The 27,001-nt window shown below is 31.9% G+C and overlaps 1 protein-coding gene across 2 annotated transcripts in view; it reads right to left on the bottom strand.

The window, feature by feature from the left end:
- The window catches only part of LOC117212822 (putative aminopeptidase-2), a 74,989-nt gene that overhangs the window by 14,886 nt on the left and 33,102 nt on the right, over nucleotides 1–27,001 (bottom strand). For both annotated transcript variants that reach the window (XM_033457881.1, XM_033457880.1), the window contains exons 14-26: nucleotides 24,721–25,195; nucleotides 23,263–23,504; nucleotides 22,356–22,708; nucleotides 21,317–21,594; nucleotides 16,131–16,324; nucleotides 14,932–15,099; nucleotides 12,786–12,929; nucleotides 12,623–12,701; nucleotides 8,273–8,802; nucleotides 6,879–7,037; nucleotides 5,220–5,513; nucleotides 4,838–5,021; nucleotides 3,894–4,050 (exon numbers count right to left, since the gene is read on the bottom strand). In XM_033457881.1, the coding sequence (XP_033313772.1) occupies nucleotides 3,894–4,050; nucleotides 4,838–5,021; nucleotides 5,220–5,513; nucleotides 6,879–7,037; nucleotides 8,273–8,802; nucleotides 12,623–12,701; nucleotides 12,786–12,929; nucleotides 14,932–15,099; nucleotides 16,131–16,324; nucleotides 21,317–21,594; nucleotides 22,356–22,708; nucleotides 23,263–23,504; nucleotides 24,721–25,195 (3,257 nt within the window). The remainder of the gene's footprint in view (nucleotides 1–3,893; nucleotides 4,051–4,837; nucleotides 5,022–5,219; nucleotides 5,514–6,878; nucleotides 7,038–8,272; nucleotides 8,803–12,622; nucleotides 12,702–12,785; nucleotides 12,930–14,931; nucleotides 15,100–16,130; nucleotides 16,325–21,316; nucleotides 21,595–22,355; nucleotides 22,709–23,262; nucleotides 23,505–24,720; nucleotides 25,196–27,001) is intronic.

The raw sequence follows: 27,001 nt of genomic DNA on the forward strand, positions 1-27,001 counted from the left end.
GACGGGCCGTTTAAAGTAACGCGAAGAGGCGCAAAAACATATACAATTACAGTGAACAATCGCGGCGTAACGGTTTACGTAGACCGGTTAAGGGGGTATTCTAGTCTAGAAATTTGAAAAAATCGAAAAATTTTTTTTTCATATTTCTAAAGTTTAGACATTCAAGAATATGTCCTTAGAAGGATTTTTCAAAATTTCAATCATTTATGAGTTACAGCCATTTTTGTGACGCAGCATCTGCTCCGGTCCGACCAGAACAAATGAACAGTAGACGGTAGACGTTGTCCGAGTAAACTTGTCTCAAAACTTTAAACGCGTTTTTCTCGAAACTACTTTTTCGAGTTGGCGTGCACGATATCTTACGTTCTAATGAACTGATTTATTTGAAATTTGGTATGAATATTCTTTATACATTCCTCTATCGCCGGAACCACGCTCAAATCAAAATTTTTAATTTTGCTATTTTGTAAACATTCGGAATTGTTAAGAAAACATGCGAAACAAGAAACTTTCCTTCAAACGGCCGCCATTTTGTGAAAAAATATTGTTTTGACTTTTCTAAGATTCATGCTATAGCCGCATCTATACTAATTAAGAATCCGTTCGGCGTTATTGTTTCAGATGACCAAAAGGGTTGAAATTATACACGCCAGGATACCATTATTTTTTAGCACCACTTACTTTGCCAGCTTATAACTTTATGAATTTTGAGTTTTGAATTCTTTACGTAATCTTAAAATATCAATAAACAAATGCTAAAAAGAAGGATAGAAAAAATATTTTTTGTTTCGTTTGTACAGAGCTTCAAAAACCGCCCGAAATTCGTGCCTCTAAACTAGAATACCCCCTTAAAGCCAGCCTTTGTAGTACCAGAGGACCTCGAAGCGAAAACCGTCGAAACCCGTGACGTGCTTATTCCGGTAGAACAGACGAACGCCCGCAACGAAAGCGACACAATTATCAATAATCAAAACAATGAAGGAAACACCAGCAATAGGAACGTTACGCGGTCAGGGCGAAGAGTCCATTTTCCTGATTGGCTGCAGGCAGGCTTCGGTTAGGCATTGTAATTATCGGACACGGGATATATCATGAAAATTAAAAAAAAAAAAACAGCGACGCTCAAGTAAATATAATAAAAACGTTATCACTGGTAGAGGGGTAATGTAGCGGCACAGGAGTCAAAGGACGACGCGAGTCAAGAGCGACTCGTGTTGTTGTTTCGCCTCAGGACATTGACTTAGCCTTGACGCATGAAACATAACGACAAATAAACTCCGGGCAAAACAATGTCGCCGCTACATGCAACCGCCGAATGAAGACGAATTTAAATTTTCTGACTCTCCCCCGACCAGTATAAATAAATGGACACGATCGCGAGCAAGTACATATCGAGTATCTAACAGCGTCAAGAGTATCACTGAGTATCTTACGGGCGTCTATCAAGTTACGCGACGAGCATTTACGAGTATTTTTTCCGCGATTTTATTTTGCGATTTATACTTCGTACTCACGACGTACGTTTACGGCTGTATATTAATTTATTGTTATAAATATATTCGACGGTTACAAAAACGAGTAAACTCGTCATTAATCCTCACGTACCTATGTCCTCTTCACATAAACATCTACAAATACATCGAGACGTTAAGATACCCACAGTTAAAGAAGAAATATACAGGTTCAGAAACAGATATAATATAAGAGTTAACAACCACCAAAACCCATTAGTTACCCAACTACTTGATACGACGGATCAGATCCAGAGACTAAAAAGACAATACCCTCTAGATTGAAGCATTAGATTCAACTAGAATCAAACATACTATAAACTATTATAATCCAAGTTACAGTACCACGCCAAAAGAATTTACTTATAATGCTCAATGAGAATTGATTGCAAATAGTCTAGTCAAATAAAAAAAAAAAAGAAAAAAATGTAGTATCGTGGATGAAAGGCCTAAGAGATATCGGGTGAACTATAAACAATGTCGCGAGAAAGCCTAAGTGCCGGCAGGCCCATCAATGTATTGTCGGTCCTTCAATTGAATAGTTACGCGGAAAAAAGGCCTACGTGACTGTAACATCAACCAAATCTCAATCCACATCAGAGACCAGACCACACACCGAGGGGCAAGATAGCAGCCAGATGTCTACACATCCTTACTGGAGATCCTCAATAGTCTTAGGGACCCACCATAAATCTTGGCATTTTCATAGCTAAGGTCCTTTAGATCAAACAACCATCTTTTATTTCAAATGTCCTTTACATTTATTGTTTACCACGGGAGGATACGGGAAACATGGTTTTTCTCACGTTCGGTATCTTCCGTTAGCAACTTTCTCTCGAGGACGACCCTTCCTAGTCCACCAACCTTTTTATGATCCAATCGAAAGCAATGTCTATCGCCCTCACTTTCCTAGCCAAAATTGTTCTTAACGAATCAGCTCATCTCGTGTCTTTAAACACGCCCATAACTAACTTTCCTCCGGTACAACATCGTTACTAAACCTTACTTATTCTCTATCTCTAGAATAGTCAACATCTTTTACCGAGTTTTTACCCTTAGACCAGTCGCGTACTTAGTTTATACATACGCGTCAGTGTAACTAGATTCTATATAAAGTTGTTGGACTGTGCTTTATACATGTCATATATTCAATTGTGATTATTGAATTCATAATAAACATTGATAAAAAAGAAAGTTAATAGTTGTGTTACGGCTCAACCTTCTTGTTTTTATCAACTAAGCCTCAAGTTTACGTGACATGATCCTGGCCACGAACGGTTGCGGAATATGTGTGTGGTGGGATTATGAGAAAAGACAAAGGGATGCTAAAGGAGAAGGACAAATTAACAGTCAGTGCGAGTTGAGAAGTCGAAGAGTGTGAATTGCGCTGTCGAGAGAGTGTGGTCCGCGTGAGAGAGAGCGTTGGAACCACGGTGACGAGGATTGTAAATTAACTATTTAGTTGTCTTAATTATAGAGCACATTATTGTATTTAATTTACGTTAAATAACCATCATTTCTTGTTTAACCAACACCTGTTTAATCCATTTTAAATAAACTAATAAATAAAGATCCTACCTCAATAAATATTTAACAAATTATTTTTCATCCTAATGTACATAAATATAGAAACAATTATATTTTATTTTAGTATGAGAATTTTTATGTTGTATCTTTAGTTGATAATGTATTAATTATTTGCATATTTAATTATTAATTATTAGAAGTAATTAAATTCAATTTATATACGATGGTGGAGCTAACAGAAGTTAATATAATTGCAAGTATATAACAATGAAAAAAGTAAACAGTATAATTTGAAAGTATCAGTGACGACAATGAGTAATTAAATTTTAGGTGTTGCAATTTAGAATACTTTAATCCTACTGAGATAAAACTATTTTCACAGACATTTTACTATAATTAATATAACACGGATTTGGATTATTTGTTCAAATGTTTGAGATTTAAACAAGTGAACTGCAAAAATCTACTTAAAGAATCATAATTCATCTTTATATGTCCTTTCCTCACTCGCGTGCAAAAAAGCTAATGACATCGAATTGTGCTCTTTTCGGAGCTATTCAATTCTTCTTGTTTAAAAGCTTATTTTAAAAGTACAGTTTACATGACTTTTGCGTAGTACTGTTAGAGGGATCTATACAAAACTGCGTACCAAAGTAAAACTCTATGTCATGCTTATCTTCATTAGTAAGTAATTCAACTTACCTATTTTTATCATATTCAGGCGTTAGTTAATTAAAACAAAATAATAAAGACAGATGAGCTTGGTCAATATGTATCGATTAAGAATTCCTTGGGGTTATTTGAAAAATATCAATTCATCGTGTTCTAAACTATAAAAATCTCACAATTACTTACATTTTCCATAAGTAATGGCGTCAAAAATTTTTTCAATTTCGTCAGGTGTAGTAACTGCATTATTCATGGGATGCGTTGACAGCAAGGCATCTTCTTCCATCGCTGGCTGTAGTTCATCAACCACAAATAAGTCGTTGTAACCAAAGTCTGATTCGAACTGTAATGAATTTTGTAACTGTTATATTTTTTAGTAGAGCATGCCATATCTTTGGTTTACAAAATATATCTTAATTAAATTATTTATTTTATCTGCGGGTTTATTGTACCAAAAAAAATGTAGAACAGATCGCCTCCGAAATTAGTATAGAAATATTGGTTGCTTGTTCCATTATAAAGGCTATTGAAAAAAGAGTGCAATTAAATCGCTAATAGCAGCTAAAGTTATATTGTCGTTTGTTTCGATTTGATAATCTCAAACTGAGACATGAAGTGTGAGTGATGTAGAGACAAAGATTTCCAAAAACGCACAGATACTTTCGTGTACAATAAAATGAATAAAGAATATAATATAATAGTTAAAAAAAATAGTTGCTTCATATTATAAACTGAAAGACTACATTTTTAACAAAAAATTTTACCGTCGTGGTCCTACAGATGCAAGTATAACCTAAAACAAGACAGTTTAACACGTTGATATGTTGAATATTGGCATAACTATCAAAGAAAAATGGCAGTTTAGCTATATACAGGATGCGGTATAAATGTATGTCCCTACGTCAGGGAGTGAATTGTCATCTATAACTCGAAAACTACATATGTCGTTTTTTATTTATTTTAATGTATAGATTCATCCCCTGAAACATTTATAACTCACTTTGTATAAAAAAATAACACACCCCCAAACCACATAATATTCAACAGATCAGAAACATTCATAGCAACGTGTATGAATGTCCAATGTTTATTACCGTCAAAGGGATCTAACATGTTCAGTAAAGGCTTACCATTTCGGCAAGACGCCATTGCATATATTCGGCGAAACCCTCGTTCAACCATAAGTGTTCCCACCAATCGCAGGTGACCAGATTTCCATACATCATGTGCGCGATCTCGTGAGCAATTATAGTAATTATATAGACCCTCTGTTTAGCTGATGTTACTTTCTTGTCATAAAAGAGTCCGTACTCTCTGTGAAAGTAATTTACACATTTCTATAAATGTATCTAGTCTAATGATAATAAGATCAAGTTGATACCCACTAAACCAAAGAATTGAATGAATTCCTTTATATTCATTTATGAATCAGTTAGAAATTAAACAAAATGAACCCTTCATAAATGATTAATTTAGATATAGATTCTCTTAAAATAACTCAATACAATTTACCTGAACGTAGCAAGGCCCCAATTTTCCATAGCACCCATTGAGAAATCTGGAATTCCGACTAAATCCAATTTTGGCAATGTATATTCATGGTTTGTTTCCATCTGAAGGTAATCAAGGATTCTCCTTGCTGCGATTTGCGCTAAATAGTCTTTCTGAACAATATTGGGTCTACCCCATATGTTTACGCTTAAATATGCATTTACCATAGGATCAAAGTCGCTGACTACAAATGCCACCAGGTATGTTGACATACTGACTGTTTCTTTAAAAGTTTCTACAACACGATCTGATGTACTGAAAGTACAAGTTAGAATGTATATATTACATTTTCGTGAAATGTTCCTGTTATAACAAATATAAATCTATTAACCCATTAACCCAAAGACCAAATACAAGAATAATGTGTTGCTTAAACGAATATTATTTAGAAACGTGAAGTAATATACAGGTTGTTTCATCTAAATATAAAAAATGTATTGGAATAGCAGATACTTTACAGGAGCTAATTTACAAATCAGAGATATACAGTGGGTCACGCAAGTAAAGGACACGTGTAAACACCTTTTATGCATTTTATATGGGTCATTCTTATTAATATTGTGATGTAACCCGACTATCATAATTATATTGGGAAAGTTTAAAACGAATCTGTTATTATAAATTACAAAATATTTGGTATAAGTATATATGTATTTCGCAAAAACCACAAAAATATCTAAACTATCACTTATTCATTATTATAATACTTATCATATATTAAGGCTATTCATGATGGATTGTAATTTTTTATTAAATATATATTTACAGCAAATATCTCATAACGTCTATATACATTTTTAGATTGGTTTAAATTTCATCCATATATTTAGGATAGCCGTATAAATGCTAATAAAATTTTATGTACTTCTATGAGCTGTTGTATATAAACAACATTTGTATGACTTAGAAAAATCATAACGTGCAATTATAAATGCACCGATTTCTACAAAACTTCATATGATTGTAAGCGGTAAGTGAAAAAAGAAAACGATGAAAAAGATATGGAAAAATCCTTGGAACTCCTTGTTATAATTACATTGTTAAAGAAATACTCGGTAATGTAAATTGACTGAAAAAGATTGGAAATTAAATGTTGTGTTAAGACAACGTTAGTTTTTAATGTAGATCTTAATAATATTAACGTATAATGTTTAATCAAAACGTACAAAAGAGAACGTGATATTTTATTACATCATATCTCCTGTTATTTTACAGGAAAATAGCTTTAAGATTCACTACACTTTCATTCAATCTCACACTACCAAAACTGTTTTTATGTTAGTATTACAAAAAAAAACATAATGCGTATTAAGAGATTGCACTGTTTGGTGCTATGTAATTCATAGTTAGCGACGTAGCATATGCATATTTACATAAAAAATATAGGAGAGTATAGATTTACAGAAATGTACAACAATGTAGATGCATGAAAATGAAACTAATTTATAACTTTTCATTGTCGAAAATATTAGAATTTTATAACTTTTTGTATTAATAAATTATAATGGTATTATTCTATATAAATGACTTTGACTTAATATTTGCTTTTCTTAAAGTACATTATTGCTTCTATTTTTTTTTTAACAATCATGATGTTTATATTTTTCTGTGCATACTTACGTCAGTGGAATTAGCGAATTTCTAGGCATATTACTCAGCACCTTATAATCCTTAGGTCTTTCCATGTTTATTACAAACTTTGCTTTGAAAGCTGGTTCATCGAAGCAAGGGAAAGCCTGTCTCGCATAAGTTGCTTCAAACTGAGTCGCAGCCAACCAACTAAAATCAAGAAAGGATATTAGGAAACTAGAGAAATTAATTACAAGTAACAACTGATTCTTCATGAAAATATAAACAGAAGTAATTGAATAAATTCTTCATGTGCATTACATCGTTTCGATTTTAGGGAAAATAAATAAATATAATTCATTGGATATAAAATACGTAAATTATCAATTGTTAATCTTATTGAAATAATTGATCATTTTGTTTTTTTAAACAAATAATTACTAAAAATAAACGTTGCGTTGACTATAACGTTTTATTTCTTTTAGTAACTCCACAACAGTTTAAATTCCGTTATATGAGTTGTTTGTTTACACATCAGAATCTTTTAAATTAGAGATTAAAATAAAAATAGGAAACTACAATATAAAACCAAGAAGTAAATAATTATATGAAATAAATAAAAAGTTAATTTCATGTGTAAAGTGGCTATAAGATGTATTGGCACATACCCTTATTTTCCAGTGAAGTGTTTCTTTACATGACTCTACACATTTCATTTTTATAATAATATATAAAATTTTTGTGATTTTTGTAATCTGAAAGTACTACTAAATAATACATAATTTAATATACTTGGATTTAATTAATTAATATGTATATAAATATTTTAATATACAGGGTGGTTGGTAACTGGCGGTACAAGCGGAAAGGGGATGATTCTCGCGAAAAAAGAAGTCGAAAATATAGAATAGAAATTTTTCGTTTGAGGCTTTGTTTTCGAGAAAATCGACTTTGAATTTTCGCTCGATACGCGTGCACTTTATCGCGTCTCGTTATAACGGATCTCACTGTAGATCGTTGTCTCGATGGAAAAATTAAAAAAAAAATTAAAAAAAAATCTTTATTCTATATTTTCGACTTCTTTTTCGCGTAGAATCATCCCCTTTCCGCTTGTACCGCCAGTTACCAACCACCCTGTATATACATATATTATATTGTAATGGACTGTGGACTTATTTGTGAAACAGAAACTCTTATTCCATTTTTGTTCATTTTCTGACGTCTGAGTGACTAAAAAGAAATAATTTAACATGAAATAATTGAAGTATTGTTTACAGTATAAAATTATTGTATAAAATTTCAATAGTTACAAATATATCCAGCAGAGATAATATTAAAAATTATTCGATTTAGAATATTTAGATTTTATTTCTTTATTTGTATTTGTATAAATATCCAGAATCTAATTGTTTGTCTTAAAATCTTACTTTAAAGTCCTTACTCACCGAATGTTTCCTTCATCGGTGATATAGTAACTTCGATAAAATCCTTCCATATTATCGTTCAATTTACCAGTAAATGTGATATCAAGAACAAGTTCGTTAGGTTGAATGAATCTCTTCATGAATATTGTGAGCGTCTCAGTATCATAATTTTGTCGTAGACTGCATACGCTGTTTTCATTATTTGAAGTCGAGTTTTTCGGTTGCAATGAGAGCCCTGTGATTTCAAGTTTGCTGGAATGAAGGACTATATGGGATATATAATCTACGTTACGTTCCATTTCTATTTGTACTCTGCCAGTAAATATAAAATTGTTTTCGGCAAAATATGGAGACAATGTAATATTGTATCTTAATGGAGAAAATGATATTGGCAAACGATAATTCATCGATGGATATTGTTCCTCGATCCACTGGAATATCCCTGGGATATTTTCTTGGCCCCATTTTAATTCGTGTTTTGCGTAATCCGAGAAAGCCTTGAAGTTTTCCATTGGTTGTTTCTTGTCTAGGAAATTGAGTAACTCGACATACTACGAAAAGATTGATTAGTTAAAATTTAGGGACTTTCGGTTTGGTTCGGGGCGAGGGTAACACGCGAACGGAGAGCTCTGTGGAAAAAGTGAAGTGTGAAGGGAAAAAGGAGAAGGAAACACAAAGTAACACGAAGAAGGGAAAGTAAAGGATGAGCATAGGATGGGAAAGTAAAAGAGAAGCGAAAAAGAAGACAGGAACGAGAGAGAGAGAGAGAGAGAGAGAGAGAGAGAGAGAGATACAAATAAGAAAAACTAAAAAATAAGAAGTTAGAAAGCCAGAAGTGCGGCAAAAAAGTAAGGTAGGGAAACGACAGATGGCGACAAATAGAGGAAGACCAAGGAACACGAATAAAGCTGGAGATAAGACACATTTCAAAAATACACTGGATAAATACAGCTTGTCAAAAAAAGAGACGCCAACCAGGCAGAAAGGAATAGAGGTAATGATGGAAAAAAATGGAGAAAATGGAAAGAGGATACGAGGCAATAAAGGGTAAGGCAATAAAGGCAATAAGGAAATAAAAGGTATATTCGAAAAGCAAGTGGAGGAGATGAAGAGGGAAATGAAAGAGGAATAGGAAAGAAGGGAAAGAGAGAGAGCCAGAGAGAAAGAAGAATGGGAAAGGAAAAAGGGAATAGAAAAAGAACAGAGTCGAACCACATGCCGTTAGAAATAGAAATGGAGGGGCCGGAATTAGAAAAAATGAGGAAAAGAAAGAAGAGAAGGAAAAAAGGGAATGGATAAACGAAAGTGTGGAAAAATACTTGGAGGAATGTAAAGACTGGACCTGCAAGGGAAGAACAGTAGAGGAAATGTGGACAGAAATAAAAAAGAAGATAAACGAAGCAATGCCAAAGAAGAAAGTGAAGATAAGGAAATAGGGCATGGGAGAGAAAGCGTGTTACGACAAGGAGTAGAAAGAAAGAAAAAGAGAGATGAGAAGGAAGATGACAAAGTTTATGAAAGGAAAACGCAACAGGGAGGCACTCATAGAGGGAAAAAAGGCATTCAAACAGTGGTGCAAACAAAGAAAGGAAAGACACGAAGAAGAAGAAATGGATAAAATAAAGAAGACCAAAACAGAACAAGAAGCGTGGAAATACATAAATAAATACAGAAGAAGAAGAGAGGGCATAGATGAAGATATAAGCGAAGAAGAGTGGAAAAGTCACTTTATGGAAATTTTAGAAGGAACAGAACACAAAGAGGGCAGAAAAACGGAGGAGCATAGAGCGGAAGTGAAAATAATGGAGGAGAGAGAAGATAATATAAAGAAGGAAGAGGTAATCTACCAGCTAAGAAACTTGAAGGAAAAGGAAGCAATGGGGAAAGACGGGTTAGAAAATGAGGTATGGAAGTATGCACCGAAGGAAGTGGGGGAGGCGTTATGGGAGTTGTTAAGGAAAATATGGAATGGGGAGGGGATACTAGAAAATCGGAAGAAAGGTATATAAAGATATATGTCCGATATACAAGAAGGGGGACAAGAGAGTAGCGAAGAGTTACAAAGGAGTAACATTAATGGACACAGCATACAAGATCTATTGGGGGCTTCTGGACGAACGGCTGCAGGCAGAGATTGAAACCAAACTGGAAGAGAGCCAATTCGGATTTACAAAAAGGAAGAGGAGTGACCAACGCGGTATTTGTGATAAACCATATCATAGATAAACAGTTGAGTAGAGAAAAAGGGAAACTATATGCCTGCTTTGCGGACTTAAGAGCGGCGTTCGACAGACTAGACAGAAAGATTGGAGGAGAAAATGTGAAAAATGGGGATTAGCAAAAAACTAACCCGAAGGATTAAAGAGATATACACAGAAACAAAGAATGTGGTGAGAATCAAGAACCATAACATAAAAGAGTTTTGGACAGTGAATGAAATCAGACAAGGGTGCCCCTTGAGCCCGACGTTATTCAACATCTACGTGGCAGGACTGGAAGAAAAACTAAGGAAAGGACAAGCCGGGGGCATAGTGGTAGGAGAAAGAAAAGTATGGCCAGTGACATATGCAGACGATATTGTGCTGATGACGGATAGAGAAGAGGAGCTAAAGGAAATGCTAAAGAGATTCAAAAAATTTTTAAAGGAAGCCGAATTGGAACTGAGCACGGGAAAGACCAAGATAGTAGTTTTCAAAAAAAGAAGGAACAAAAGGAGGCAAAGAAAGTGGAAATGGAGAGAGCAAGAATTAGAAGAAGTGGACGAGATAAGATACCTAGGGCACATACTACAGAAAAACGGCAGTGATGAGAAACACATACAAGACAGGAAAAAGGGAGCAACAATAGCAATGAAGAAAACATGCAGCGTGGGAGAAAGAATATTCAAACAGGACTACAAGACGAGAGTGAAGATGTTTGGAGCACTGGTAGGGAGCGTGGCGCTGTTTGGGTCAGAGGTATGGGCCTGGAACATGGAAGAAAGACTGGATAGAATAGAAAGAAGATATGTGAAATGGATCTTAGGTTTAGATATGACAACACCAAATTATATATTGATAGAAGAATGCAAGCTAAAAGGAATCAAAGAAAAAGTATTAAAAAGAGCAGCAAGGTATGAAGGAAAGAGAGAGAAACAGGGGAAATGGCCAAGAAGGGAAAAGAGCAAGAAGGAGAAAGAAGGGACTAGAGGAGAAATGGAGGGATACAGATGGAAGCAAGAAAAGAGCAAAAAAGGACGACAGCAGACCAAATTGTAGAAGAAAGAAGAAAGAGAGAAGCAGAAGAGAGGGGGAAAAGGATAAGGGAATCCAAATATAACATACATTACAGAAAAATCGCCAAAGAAGAGTCACTAAAGCACTTAGAAGGGAGGATGAAGTGGAAGGACAGAAAAATATTAGATGTGGAAATGAGACCAAAACAAGGGAATAATGGAAAGAAGAGGGAGAAAAAGATGCAGACTATGTAAAAGGAAAGAAGAAGACCAGAGACATGTAATAGAAGAATGTGAAATAACGGGAGGACCAAAGGACATAGAAGAAACACTAAAGGAGACTGGAGAAGGACTAACAGAATTAAAAGCAATAATAGAGAAGAGAAGGACAATACAAGACGGGGAAGAACGACAAGAAGGAAGCACAACAAGGAGGCAAAAGCCCAAAGTTGTAATAGTTTTTTAGTCATTAGTTTATAGTTTTTTTAGTTTTTAGTTTTTTGAGATAGAATAATTAAGGGAGTGCAATATAATAGAGTGGATAAGAGGGGAGGTAGATATATAAGAAACGAAATAGGTATAAGAGATGTAAAACCGAAAGTTCATCCAAAGTCGAAAGGCACGGACTAAGTAATAATAAATAAAAATAGTTAAAATTTAATCGATAACATTCGGAGAATGTGAAATAATGATGTTAAATTTGTTGAGAAATTACAATATATATAGAATTAGGCATACTTATAGAAAGCGACATTAATCTCAGAAATAATTATAAAAAATTACTATCTGAGCATTCTTGCATAACCAATTTAACTAATTATTAATATTATGTAATTAATAATACGTAATTAATAATATTAATAAATTAACAAATTACAATTCTTGACAAGTTACAAATCTTTACAAGTTTATAATTTTTTCTTAGATAAAATAATCAGGTAATTTGTAATTTGTAGAATGGCACTAATAATATTACCTCAATTATGCAAGACAGCTCTAGTTTAAACTTTATGCTACAGATTGCAGAATCTTAAGATAAATAAAAGATTCGCATATCCAATATTATAATAAAAATCTTGTATTTATGTATAATAATCTTTTGAAAAGAATGCTTCGTTTGGAACGAATATAATGATTATACAAAAAGAATAAATTACCTTTGCATAAATTTTGTTCGTGAATACTCTTTTTCCAATCGCGTTTACGATACTGTTGACGCTGGAAATTTGCTGGAAGCTGCAGGGAAAATATTGCAAAATGATTTTAATTATTACTGCGAAAGCCCAATAATTTTTGTATAGTTTACAATACTTTACTTACTAGCTGATCATTTTTTCGTAATTTTTTACAATGAAATTTATTACGAATTCGACTCCCTTCGGGCCCGAATTGATAACGGAAGTGAAAACGCTCGAACTATCTTCAAATCGTACCTGCTTATCTGAGAGTACTGTGTGAAGTAACCTTAGAAAGAAAAAGATAAACAAGTAAACGTAATACACTCTACATATAAGCGTTAACAATGAGATATGTATATGGTGTTCAAAAATTATTTCACACTTGAAAAGAGTTACTACAAAATTGACCTGCTTCTTGAAGTGTAAGGACAAATCATTTTATTGCATTGAGTAGAAGTCGTTACGAGGAATAAAAGTCTGACAGCCATGGCAAATAATTTTTTAACATCCTGTACAAGCTTTTACAACAAAATATCTAAAATGTTATATGTACTACGTATTTATCTTCGATTGACTACGATCTATTTGTATTTTTAACTGAAATGTTTAGCATTTGCTCATTTTTTAAAATATATAGAAATATTGCCCCGTGGTTTTACATATCAAATATATTATACATGTTTTTACAAAATAATGACGTAAGTATTGCAAACTGAAAGAAGAAAAATGAAAAGAAAGAAGAAAAAAATTTTTTATTTCTAAAGAAATAAAAAATATCCAATGAACGTATCCTAAATTTCAATCCTTTCGGTGTTATACTAGAAAGAAGAAAACAGAAAGTGAAAGAAACATCGTTCAATGTATAATAAAATCGCGTAGGCACATTACTATGTATTGAAAATCAAATCATTTACAATACATTTTGTATTGTAAATGAAAATATACTACAAAACTCATTTCTTAAAAAATTCATATACTTAAACAATTATTGAAATACAAAAGATGTGAAATAAAGAACACAGCTTTATAATCATCTGATATAAATTTTTATCGAGGTTTCATTACTCTACTCGCATTCTCCGAAATTATGCATTTGCATGAATATTCATGGTTCAGCAACAGATAATAACTGTGAACATACGATAATGAAACAAAAAACATACTACTACAATATTCTCATATATGTCGTGTAATGTAAAACATGAAAAATATGTTTTCTTTTGAAAAAGTACATAGAGTAGAGTACAAATTTATAACACTGTTATATTGAAATGGGATTAAAATGGGATATTATATGTTGAGATATCGAGAATATCTTTTACAAACGTGAAAATAAATTTTTGTGTTTTTCATTGATTATAGAACTTACGAACTCATTATTGATTATAAGACTTACTAATAATGACTTCCGAAAATATTTGTATACGTATGAGAACTTTGTTTATTAGATGACATATTTGTGGTTCTCTAGATTTCGAACGTGTTTTTGATAGTATGCTGGCCTTTGTTCCGATGTTTCGTGAACATTGAAAATTCTTGAAACTTTTTTAGGAAATTCAGGTCTGGCCTGAAAAAGTGAACCGGAATCTTCTTGATATGTCGCGTTAGAACATAACGCAATGTACTATTGAAAATACACTCGAATGCCGAAGAACCACACGTATGTTAACTTATGGAAACTCTTCTTATACATATATTGTGTATTGTATAAAAGATTTTGTATAACATGGTACAATTATCGTGGTCACATTTGTATAGTTTGACACAAATCTGAAAATGTATGCAGGAGTTGCAAAATATTCATTGGAAACATACACTTCACAAAAATCACAAAATTATTTAAACAGCCAATTACCTATTACATTATTTAGTATTAATTATATCTTTAAACCAACTATTCGTATTATATATTAATTTTTTTATTGAGTCAAATGAGAATATGATCATAATGTCTTAAACGTTACTTCTTGTAATACTCTACATATTACATGAGGACAAAAATGAAACTGAGTAATTGATTGATTAAAATAAACGCGAGATCAAAATATTGAGTAATATTAAATTGAATGATTCCGTTATATTATCGTTATATTATTACTATTATTTAATATGCTTATTATTTAATATACTATTATTTGATTTGTGAAACATAAATTACTCCATTTTTGCATGATTAATATAGCTTAGTAAAGTCAATTGATACTATAAACTCAAATTCGAAAAAACTGGGCTCAATCCATATTTGTTCTCAATGCTTTATATATAGAAATTAATAAATAAAAACTTACTGGTCAAGAAATTCGTCTTTAGTAGCACAGGCTAAAGATTGGAGAATTATTAACTTTTGTGCAGAAAATGTCGTATCTGAATAAAGTGCCCACAAACGATTCCAGGATTCAGGATCGTTCTGTTCAGCAACCGTGCAATATGATACACTACGAATATTGGGTGGAAAGCTGAAAAATAATATCCATGAAACATCTATTTTAGCATAGTTTGTAAATACAGTAGTACCTCCCGCAAACCTCCTTATATGTATTTGTAAAAAAGAAACTTAATAAGATATGAGATAGGAAAATTTATTATAGTACTGTATTGATTTTATTATAGAACTATGTATTGTACTGTACCGAACACATCTAAGAAATTATATTTAGCTCTGCGATAAATTAACACTTTGCTTAATAGTAGTGAGAATGTTGCAGATATAACTTTTATACAAATTGAAATAATAAATGCAAATAATCAAAATGAGACTCCTTATGTCAAAGTATTTGAGATATTTGAAAAAGAGCTTCAATTGGTTAAGGCGTGAAACAATGTAACTCTGCATAGTTATTTATGATAAAAAAATTTATGTAATTCAGAAATCCAAAGAATATAACATCCTTAATACATATAACCTTGTTTATCAACGTTTCATAACTTCTAGATAATTTAATTTAAGATATATTTTATATATTTAAGATAATTTCATTATATTTTACAATTTTTGTGATACTGTCCACTCTATTCCTTTTTAATTATCAAATGATACATGTAACACAGAATTTTAATTGATTTAGTTTAAATCTCAAATAAAAATTATAGCTTTAATTTGCAAAATTCTAGAAAGCAATTGTGGCACATTTAGGTTGAATATTGAAATATTAATATTTTGTTAATCTATACTTAAGTAAGTGCCATAAAAAATCCTATTGTGCGAGCATTTTATGAAAACTATATACAATAAAATTGAACTATATAAAAATAAAAATAATCTTACATTAAATATATGATTCTATTAATGACTTATATGATATAAAACTTAACAAGTATAAAATAAAGTAAACTTTTATTCGTTAATGTAACATTTTCATTAATATATGGTAATATATAGTAATATATATTGTATAGATATGTAGGATTTCTAAATACTAAGGAATCCTATTGTAAACTTGAAAACTTTCTTCGAAAATTACGTTATTTAATTAGAAATAATATTGACCTTGCCATTGTTATTTCATTGTTGGTCCAAGAGTTAAAATAAGATAAAGCTCGAGATTTGCAGTTTGCTATGTTTACTTGGCATGCCCACTTGCGAATGTGTGATCTGAACAACAAGGTGATGTGGTCATCATTTTCCTTATCCTCAAATCCAAGTTTATTGTATACCGGTGTTAAGAGCGAGCTTAGATATCGCTGGAATGTAATAGCAATAAAAGTAATATATACAATATGATACTTATAATAATATATTAATTATAATTTATATACTTTGAACGTGGCATAACTTTATTTTATATAAATTTATATTAAATAAAGTATTTACATTTTTACATTTTTACTGATTTTAAGGTGTATAGAGTATTTTACAACTGATAGTTGAGATTACAGAAATGTCGAATCGTAAAGATTAATAAAGCATAAGTATTAGTATTCCATAAGAAACATTCTTATACGTAATGTTTATATACATATGTATGTAATTTCAAAATGAAAAAATTTTATCATATTTGTTCATATCTTTTGTATATATTATCTTTTTTTCCAGAACTATGTTGGTTAGTGTCAATGATTTTTGTATTGATGCTATGTGTAATACTCCTTTGGTATACTCATACGTAGATCTCGGCCATTTGATTTCAACTTATAAATTTAAAATAAAAAGTAAGAGACGATGTTACGCCGGGCGACTCTCTGCCTGGCCCAGGTCACACACCGCGGGCCAGACGGACACCAGATGTCCGCTCTTCCGTACGGCGTACCCTCAATAGCCTTAAGCACCCGTCATAAACCCGAGTAACTTGCCTGCTAAGATCCTTCAGACCCAACAAATGTCTTTTTCTAAATCAGTTTCTAAAGACTATTGTTCACTACGGCTTGACACGGGAAAGTTAGTTTTTCTCACGTACGATGCTTCCTACTAGCAACTTTCTATCGAGGGCGGTTAAGACCCTTCCTAGTCCACCAACCTTCGTTTGTCCAATCCGAGGCAATGTATACTGTCCTCACTTCCTGCCCTAATATGGCATGAACAAATCCGATGGTGCCGTGCGCTAGACACACCCTTCACTAGCTTTCCTCCAACACAGCATCGTCACTCAACTTCACTTCTTCTACATCGTTGGAAAAGTCAACTACTAAGTCTAATGCTAACGCCTATCGTGGCAGTCTAAGCATAACGCGAGAGTCGGTTCTCGGTATTGTCGCGCATACATCTCCTCTATTAAATATGTTATAGTGCTACGTCCACTAATACACTAAATCCAATTATAAGAGCCCTGCTCTAGAGTACATATCTATCTTATCTTCGTGCGATAAGTGATTATCTATTTATCTATACTCATCAGTGTAATCTAAGTGTTGGAAATATATAATTTATAATTCTGTGAATCACAGTGTTATACAAACTCAATCACCCCTATTATCTCAACGGAAATCAGGGGATCGATCAATTCGTGGTGTCGATTGTTATAATCGTAACGGGAATTTACGACTCCCGTTGACGTCTTTCCTCGCGATTACGTCTCCCCGCGATTGGTCGAAATAACAGACGATATATATTATTTATGGTATGATCTGATGTCTACATTAGATAACCGGATAAAGACAGAAAATATTCTCAATTTTCCTACTTGTACGTTAGAAAAACGATAAGGTCCATAATAAATAAGCAAAAAGAAGTCTCGAGGAGAGCGTGTTGAATCGAAATGTATTAACAAACCGTTCCGCGAGTTCTATACATTCAGTCAATTGTCGAAGTGATTTTATAATAATAGATGGTTCTTCAACTAAAATGTTAGTGATTAATGATCAGCGAATGGTTAAAAGTAATACACTGTACAAGATAAATTGCACCTCAGTATTGGAAAATTATGAAATGGTTTCTGACTACGGAAGTCATTTACCTATAGTCACTGTTCCCATTCAATGTCCAACAGTCAATTTCTCCAGTTGCAAAAGTCATGTTCTAAGTGACTGCTTTCCAAGAAAAGATCAAGCTATTGTTATCGAGGCCAAACATGGAATTCAAATCAAAGACTATGCATTTGTAATTGACAAAATTACAAATCCAAGAAATATACGTTTTATTTGAAGAATTTCTAGCGGTGGAATTTGCGTTTTTCTTGCTACTGAAGATCTAGCCAAATAAATTACCAACAACTACAATGCGATATAAATAAATGGTTCCAATCTTCAAGCTTGATTTCGGTACACAGATACAAGAGGATCATATTGTTCAATGTCTATTCAACGATTTCACATGCATTGCTAGAAAACATCAGTGACATTCTTAAGAGCAGGTGTGATTGAGGAAGATTTTCCACACATAAGCAGTAATTAGATTTTACATATAACTAGAAGTAATCAAAATAGCATACGAAAATATGACCTACTGGATTTATCCAATCTCCAAAGCACTTATATTTTTTATGCAAACAAATGTGGCATTTAGCCAAAGCCACAATCAAACCAAATTAAATTACCAATCAAACCAAAATACAGAAAACACAGTTAATGAAGTCCTCGAAACTGATATTAGTTGAAATAAATCAAAATCCATCAAACGAACAAAATTTGATAAGGCTGAAGGCTCCAATAGCTTCTCTGGCATCGACATCAACAGTACAAACATGAATCAGGATACATTGAGCAAATCAAAAACATAAAAACAATCAAACAAACTAAGAAGAAAGCAACTAGAAAAAATCCAGAAAGGAGTATGTTACTATAGTAAGTATTGTGTGCAGTGTAGCAGTACTATTCGTCGTTTATTATTTATAGCGCCATTTTTATTACAAAATGTCATACACATTTGGAAAACTTTTGGATATGCACTTTTGTTACGGTGCAGCAGACGGCAATAGTTCAAAAGCGCAACGGGGATTATACGGGGAAGATAGGACTATACCGTGTAAAGATATTTTGAAAAATAACCCAACGATTGCGGCATACAAGTACATTGAAACCTGCAAAATCTGGCGGTCGAATTCAACACGACGATCCGGATCTGGGAGATAGAATACTGCATCGTATTCAAGAAAATCTCAGGTTAAGTATAAGCAGTCAACGCCGTTAGCCGCGCTGGAAACACTCGTTCTCGGCCGATCACGAAAGTTAAGCAGCAGCGATCACGGAGCGGTCTAGAATGGGTGCCGCTCCGTGAGGCGTTGACGAAGAGGAGACGCGCCGAAGCCATTTTTCGCCCTTGGAGTTTTGGGCCCCTCTGGGGCGCTGGATGGTCGAAGCACACAAGGCAAGCCTCCGGTGAATATCAATAAGGAGAGACAGCGCTAGGGGTAATGCCCCCCCCCCTAACGCCAATTCAATAGTCAGGAAATATTAGGACTGGCTTAGAACAAGAGAACGCGCGTGAAGGGGGTGCAACTGAAGTTAATTCTCCACGTACAAAAAGAAAAAAAAAGGTTAAGTATAAGCATTAGTGCTGTTGAAGAAGATATCAGCAACAACACCGCATGGTCTGTATTGAAGGGGGAAAATCCACACCTGCATAGCTTTCAGAAAGTTCAGGAGTTAAAAATAGAAAATTTTCTTTGAAGAAAAGAATTTCGCAAATGAATGAGTCGGAAAATCCAACACAACTTCAATTTCTCCGCCAGGATATTATTTACCGATGTGGAAACATTTTATAAATATGGAATAACAAATATACGTAACGAACGTTTCTGGGAACGTGAAAATCCACACCCATTAAGAGATAATTCATGTAGAATGGTGCACCACCATATTTTACCAACGCAGTGCACGAGCACTTGACTAGCTGTTTTAGAAATAGATGGATCAGTCGAAGAGAAGCTCTATACTTTGGCCTGTTCGGTTCCCTGATTTAAATCCTCTTGACCTTTATTTCTGAAGATATGTGAAGAAAAACGATTTTTAGAGAAATGCATCTCCATTCAATACAGGTAGAAATATATTTGATAAAAGTCCAGCACTTTTTTTTTAGTAGGAAAACTTAAAATTGGATACACTAAACTAATACACTCTTATAACTAAAAATAAGCCAGATAAGTGCAAACACTGTAACTGTGTTCTGTACGTAGATCTTAATTATAATAACGTTTCCCAATACAAAATTAAATTAGCTCTTTCAAATGAGATTTAGACATATCTAAATCATAAAAAAACATTATGAAAATCTTCTTTATTTTCTCAAAGATATTAATTTATATCGTAAATTATAATATCGTAAGCTACAACTTAAGCCGCGTTCAGCTTAAAATTAAAATAATATAAATACATAATTATTTTTCTTGTAGATTTATCTTTGATACTCAATTAGAGTAATATATAGCAAAACTCCATTTATTTAAACCTTACTTATTGGAATGGAAATTTAGTTAGTGAACAATTTATTAAATGTTCAAGATTTCTTTGCATCGAATCTACTTTTCTTAACGTGAATTCATATTATATGAATTCCAGCTATAGAAACTATTTGTTCTTCCATGAATCCAAATAACTGGAACTTTAGCGTAAACTTTGATATAAACGATCCAATTTTAAATTCAATGGACCTTGTTTTCTCTACTACAAGACTAACGTTTACAAATTTGATTTTCTCAACGAAAACTAAAGATCATGCAAGACAGTGATAATTTTTTAGCTCTATTGCTAAATTTTTAACTTTCATTTCACAGATGGCGGATAAGAATTTAGATTATTACTTTTCAGAATTTCAGAATTTGCTTCGTTTTAATTTGTATTCTGTACTGTACGTGCAAAAATTACAGATGTTATTTATTACGTAAAACATAAAATCTACAAATTAAAATTAAACATCCTATAATTAAGTAATATGGCACAAATTTTATTTAAACTGTTACGATCTCCTATATATAGATGCCTGCATAAAATTGAAAAGTGAATAACCTTTTAAGCCTTGAAAAATCAAATTATAGATCTACAAAGTTTTGTAAAAAGAATCAAATGCATATTATGCAACATTATGTGCAATATTATAAGACTAGGATAAGTATATAAACATTTCATCATAAAATCATACAAAAGAACAATTTTAATAATATGCAATTAATTAATAGCGTATTAAATAGCACTCTACCATAAAAAAAAATGAATATGTGGCTTATCATGTTTATCTCTTGTACCTTCAATTATTTTATGACATCTCTTGCTTTTTTCCTTTACTTTTTACTTTGTAATACATACCACAAACGCTTTGTAACCTTCCTTTCCTTCAAATTGTTTATGCAAATAAGTCAAGCCGTTGAAAAATGCACGCCATGGAATGTAGTTGGTTTCCTTGCTTAAATATTGTGTTGCACTTAAAACAGTAGGGTAGTCAACATATCCTGCTCTGCCAAGATTTAACAAATCATCGATGAGAGCTGCACGATTAATTTCGTGTATTATATTAAATCGATCACTTTTCAAAAACTTAATTATGTCTTTCCAATTATCAGGTGCATAGTTTACCCGATAATACCCTGAAAACGATTTACTTTATATTTTTATTAAGTAAAAATGAAATATGTGTTAGTAGATAAGAAATACGTGTCTTTGTAAATAGATATAAATAAAGAAATTAAATTTAAAATGGGGATTTGTTTTATCTATTATAATATTTTTTAATATTTTTTATTTTATATTATAATATGTTGTATACTGAGTAACAAGTACCTTAGTCTACCTTAGATATTTTTTATATTTTTGCAATTCACATACATTCTAGCGATCTTTTTTTTATAAATGTATAAAGATCCACAATTCACAGTCTACATAATCTACATAGCGTAATAGTTAAGTAATGTATAACGGTGTACATAGTGGTAAAACTAAAATAGTATAATACTTATACTATTTTATTACAATATTATATTATATTAGGTTTTATAAGCAAGATAAGTATTCAATTTTATTACTTGTAATGGTGTAGATTTTTAGTATGATTTTCAGCATTTTTTACATTATTAAATTCTTTACACTCTAAGGTTTTAAACGAGATAATAATTATTTCACAATTCATTTTAATAATTGTCCAAAAATTTTTCAGAGTTGTTTTATTCTTCTGTAAGTGGTGTGATACTTATAACTGAAGATTCTGAGTCATACTTTATGAAATAAAACTTTTTCTATGTAACAGGGTTTTAAAATTGCTTATTATTAAGCATAAATTTTGTTCAGAGTAAGTTCCAAAACAATCCTTTAAAAATTGTTCTGAAAATAGGATATTTGTACAACTATTTACCTGATTGTTGAATGTTTAGCAAGTAGAAATCACTACTTGGTAATATAATGCTTTCTTGAACACTCTTGAACCAGTATTTTGGTTTTGTGTCTTGAAAGTCTGAATCGTTAAGATTCGTCCAACTGATAGGAATATACCAAATATGATCAGTTGACGATTCTTCTGGATTCAAGAAGAATCTCTGTTGTCTCAGCGTTAAACGATTATTATCTATGTTAGCATGAACTACAGGATAACCAGGCTGAGTAGTCCAGCTGTTTATAATGTCGGGAATTGAATCTTTTATTTTCTGATCTTTGACTTCTTCTCTGATTGCATCAATAAGGTCATCTGGCGTAGCTACATCATATTGTCTAAAAGAATAATTATATTATCAAAATTCTGCTTTATAGAAACTTTCGATAATGTTAATGTACTTGCTTATTTTTATTATATTATTTTAATTATATTTTCATTTAATTCATGATTAGCAATCGGCGAAGGTAGATTCCCAGCCCCAAAATTATGAAGCTTTGGCTATATGTATATATGTGATTGATTGTATTTATTGATATTCCTTTCTTGAGAACAATTATCAGTCCATTCATATATACATATGTAATTGAATTACGGGTAATTTAGGATTTAATTGAGGCACTTCGCGCCAAAGGAACGCAAGTGATATTTTCGACATATTTCAGCAAAGGGAAAAATTTATTAGCTCGATCATTAACAAGTATCGTTTAGTACAAATATTAGTGTTAAGGTTTCTTGCACCTCTGGTGTTAAATACAAAAAATCGATTTGCTCGAATCTCCCTCAAGCTAGACTAATAACGAGTTAAGAGATTCAGTTGTATGTGAGAAAGAAATGTCTTTGAAACTACTATATTACTTTATCTTTTATTTATTGTTAGTCCAAATCTTACCGTTTCTTTAAGTAATTCGCAAGAGCTGCGTAAAATGGACGACGACCCAATACTTTTTCTATCATTCTTATCACGCTAGCAGCTTTTGCGTAAGATATCGAATCGAATATTCCTCTAATTTGTGTTGGACTCCAGACATCATGGGTCATAGCATGAGTGGATATTGAACTATCTGTTTCAAAAGCTGAATGAAGCTGTTCCACGACAAACTGAGCCTCCAAAGACCATTTATTAAGTTTCACCTAATAAATTTTATTTTTAATCAATAATGTTGTATCACTTTTATGACTAAAATAAAAGTATGGAATGCAGTAATAAGTTAATCAGTTAGATAACAAAAAAGAATTTGTTAAAGAAACATTTATATGTTTAGCTTTTGGGAAATGTACAACATACACATATTGAAGACAGGATATTTGTGCAGTTTAAATATTGACAATTAAGAAAATACGATTAATGTTATCTAATAAAAGAGATATATTTTATATTTAATTCTGAATCATTCCTTTCATTGTGTGATTTGTCAAAAGTACCATTGTGGAAGTATCAAATTTGATAAATTAAGAAGAAGTTTTAAGAAATGTCAGAATTCGATTTTAAAAGCTTACTATTATGACGAATATTTTAAGAAAACTTTTTGATATTGTACGAATTCATAGAAGTACATTTGGAATTATAATTGGGACATTGCTATAATTAGTAATTATACCAATATACTGCAATTCATATTTTTAAAGCAATGAAGTAATGATCTTTTGAAACTTAAATTGCCTAACTAATTAAATTATACAAAAAGATAAAAAGAACTGAGTAGAGTTAAATATTAACATAATACTTTCAAAACATTGTTTAAAATATATGTGAAAAATTTAAGTATAATATCATATATAATTTAGAATAAATTTTTATCGAATTTCAAGACTTTTTCCTCAGGAGAATGTTACATACATATGTATATATGTAACGGAAAAACTTTCCTTATAACATGAAACACATTTACAATATTTAGAACAATTTTCAAATAATGACTAAAATTTGTTTCAATGTTTTATGAGATACTTTGTTTGTCAGACGTAGAAATAGAAAGAAACTTTAAATTTAAAAGAATTATAATAGATTTAACTGTCTGATATCTATCTATAAAATGAAGTCTGTCCAAGATATTACATGTATAAACATTTTTTTAAATATTAGATTGTTGTATAATAAATGTCGCTTCAAGATAAATAACAGCAAAAAATATAGTTTACTTTAATATGAAAATTTCTGATCTTAGATTATCTGAATCGATATATTTTATATTAATTAAAAAAGTTGAAACAAACAAATAGTTGACCTCGTCAAAAACAGTGCATCAACTTAGTATATGATACATATATTCCAAGAACTAAAAGTGTAGCATAAACATCAATATTGTCGAAAGTTTACAACATAATTCCTACATATAAGTATACTTACATGTTCAGTTCCAAAATATTGGAAATACCTTGCAAAGCCTTCATTCAACCATATATATTTCCACCATTTTGGACTGACAAGGTTTCCAAACCACTGATGAGCGATTTCGTGTGATATCACGTTTACTATACTCTGTTTTGACGCTGTGGTCGATAAATCATGGTCATATAATATGTTTCTTTCTTTATATGTCAATAGACCCCAATTTTCCATTGCACCTGACACAAAATCGGGTAACGCAACCATGTCGAGTTTAGGCAACTGGTATGAGATATTCACTGCTATCTCGTAAAAATTAACGAGAGGAGTCATAACAGATAGAGCATATTTTCCATCTTCGATTGCGTTTCGTCTTGCCCATACTCCATGAATTTCCCCGGCGTCTTTCACCGAAACAAAGTCGGAAATTATCAGAGCCACTAAGTACGTCGACATTTTGGGAGTTTCTTTAAAAATAATTGTCTTCGTTGTGTTCCTGCAAAAGTTTGATCAAGTGACTCGTTTTATCGTTGACGATTATGAACTAGTCAACTATTAACTGATTGGTTTTGCACTTTGAATGACGAGAACAATTTCTTTCATATAATACTTGACGATATTGGTTATATTAATATTTTTATGTACCTATTTGATTTCGTGAAATTAATAATATTCCATCAGGTGGTTCACAAATCGGTCACCATTATCTGAGTTACTTTTTATTGTTAGTTTAATAAATATATATTTGTCGAGCAAAAATCCATTAGTATCAATCGAAGGATTTGCTGATGTAAAAAGTAACTTTCAAAAGCATCATCTTTTCATAAAAAGATAAATGACATTTTATATCTTTCAAACAGCACCATGTGCCTTTCTTAACATATTTTTATGTAATTTATATGATATGTGATATGGTAAATATCATTTTAGTTATCTGATAGTCGTAGACGGTAATACAAAAACAAATTATAAATTATTATAGCATCAGACGATTGAAATAATATTCAGGCTGTCTCATTTGAAGCTTTTTTCGCAATTATTTCCCAAACTATAGCTCGTTTAAAAAGATGTTTCAAATGAAACTTACTCTGTTTCGAAAAGGTGGTCACAAATCTTCTCTAGGTGGACATGCTTCCGAGATTTCAAAGTGACGATTTTGGGTGAGCGCAAAGAATTTGGGAGAATTAGTTCTATCGCTTCTGAGAGGATAGATTTATCATTTAGGGGTAGAGTAAATAATTATATTAATGTCCAGGGTCATTCTTTTGAATACAGAAGATAAAAGACAATTTCCGGACATCCGACGAAGGTAGGCGTTAAACAACAATAAATGACTTTGTATGATCTTGGAACATAAACATATATTATAGGTCGATAAATTCCTCACGAAACGGACGAAAACGGTCAACTTGAAATATCGGTGGCACGTCCACCTAAAGGAGATTTGTGACCACCATAAGATACTCCCCTCCCGAAAGAGGATAAGTTTCATTTGGAACTTTTTTCTAAATGAGCTATAACTTCAAATGGGACATTCTGTATGTTACCACATAACTGAATTCATTTTATAGTATAGTATAAAAATATAACAAGAGGCATGTACATGTATATACTGCTATTTACAAAATACCCTTTTTTTGGTTCCGTTTTTTCAAGAAGAAATGTCACTTTTAACTACTTTATTTACATCAGTAAATTCTTTGTTTGATACTAATCATCTTCTGATGTAAACATTTTTTATTAAATTGTCAGCACAAAGTTAAATATATCGTGGCAACCGTTTCGTGGATCACCCCAACATATTGCAATATCAAAATTATAATATCAAATATATATTTAATATCTTGGTCCTAAATTTAGGATACGACTCAAATCAAAGAGATTCGGTGATTGAGAGTAGAACCAAGGTCATATAAAAATCTTTGCACTGGAAGTTTCTTTTTGAAGAAACGCAAATTTGAAAATTTATCGATTACACATGCACCGAACTAATTTTCAATTAAACATGTTCAAACTTCATTTCCTTCAAAACGGGACCTATAAAAGAACGAATTTTATTTTACATTTTCAATTCAAATTGGTAAGAGGAATCCTCAAGCGATTAAGTGATAGCAGATGAATTATTTATGAAATTTACAGTGATTGCACTTTTATTAGGCATAATCTCTAATATAGTATATTTATCAAGATTTAGAAGATCAGTACCGTAATATTTATGTCACATATTATTTCTTGGAAAGTAAATAGATTAAAATTAAAGTATGGTATATTTATAGTTTATGTGAAACAATTGAAGAGCATA

Source organism: Bombus bifarius, unplaced genomic scaffold (genome assembly GCF_011952205.1).
Source record: "Bombus bifarius isolate JDL3187 unplaced genomic scaffold, Bbif_JDL3187 scf7180000008381, whole genome shotgun sequence".
In the NCBI taxonomy this organism is placed as follows: domain Eukaryota; kingdom Metazoa; phylum Arthropoda; class Insecta; order Hymenoptera; family Apidae; genus Bombus; species Bombus bifarius.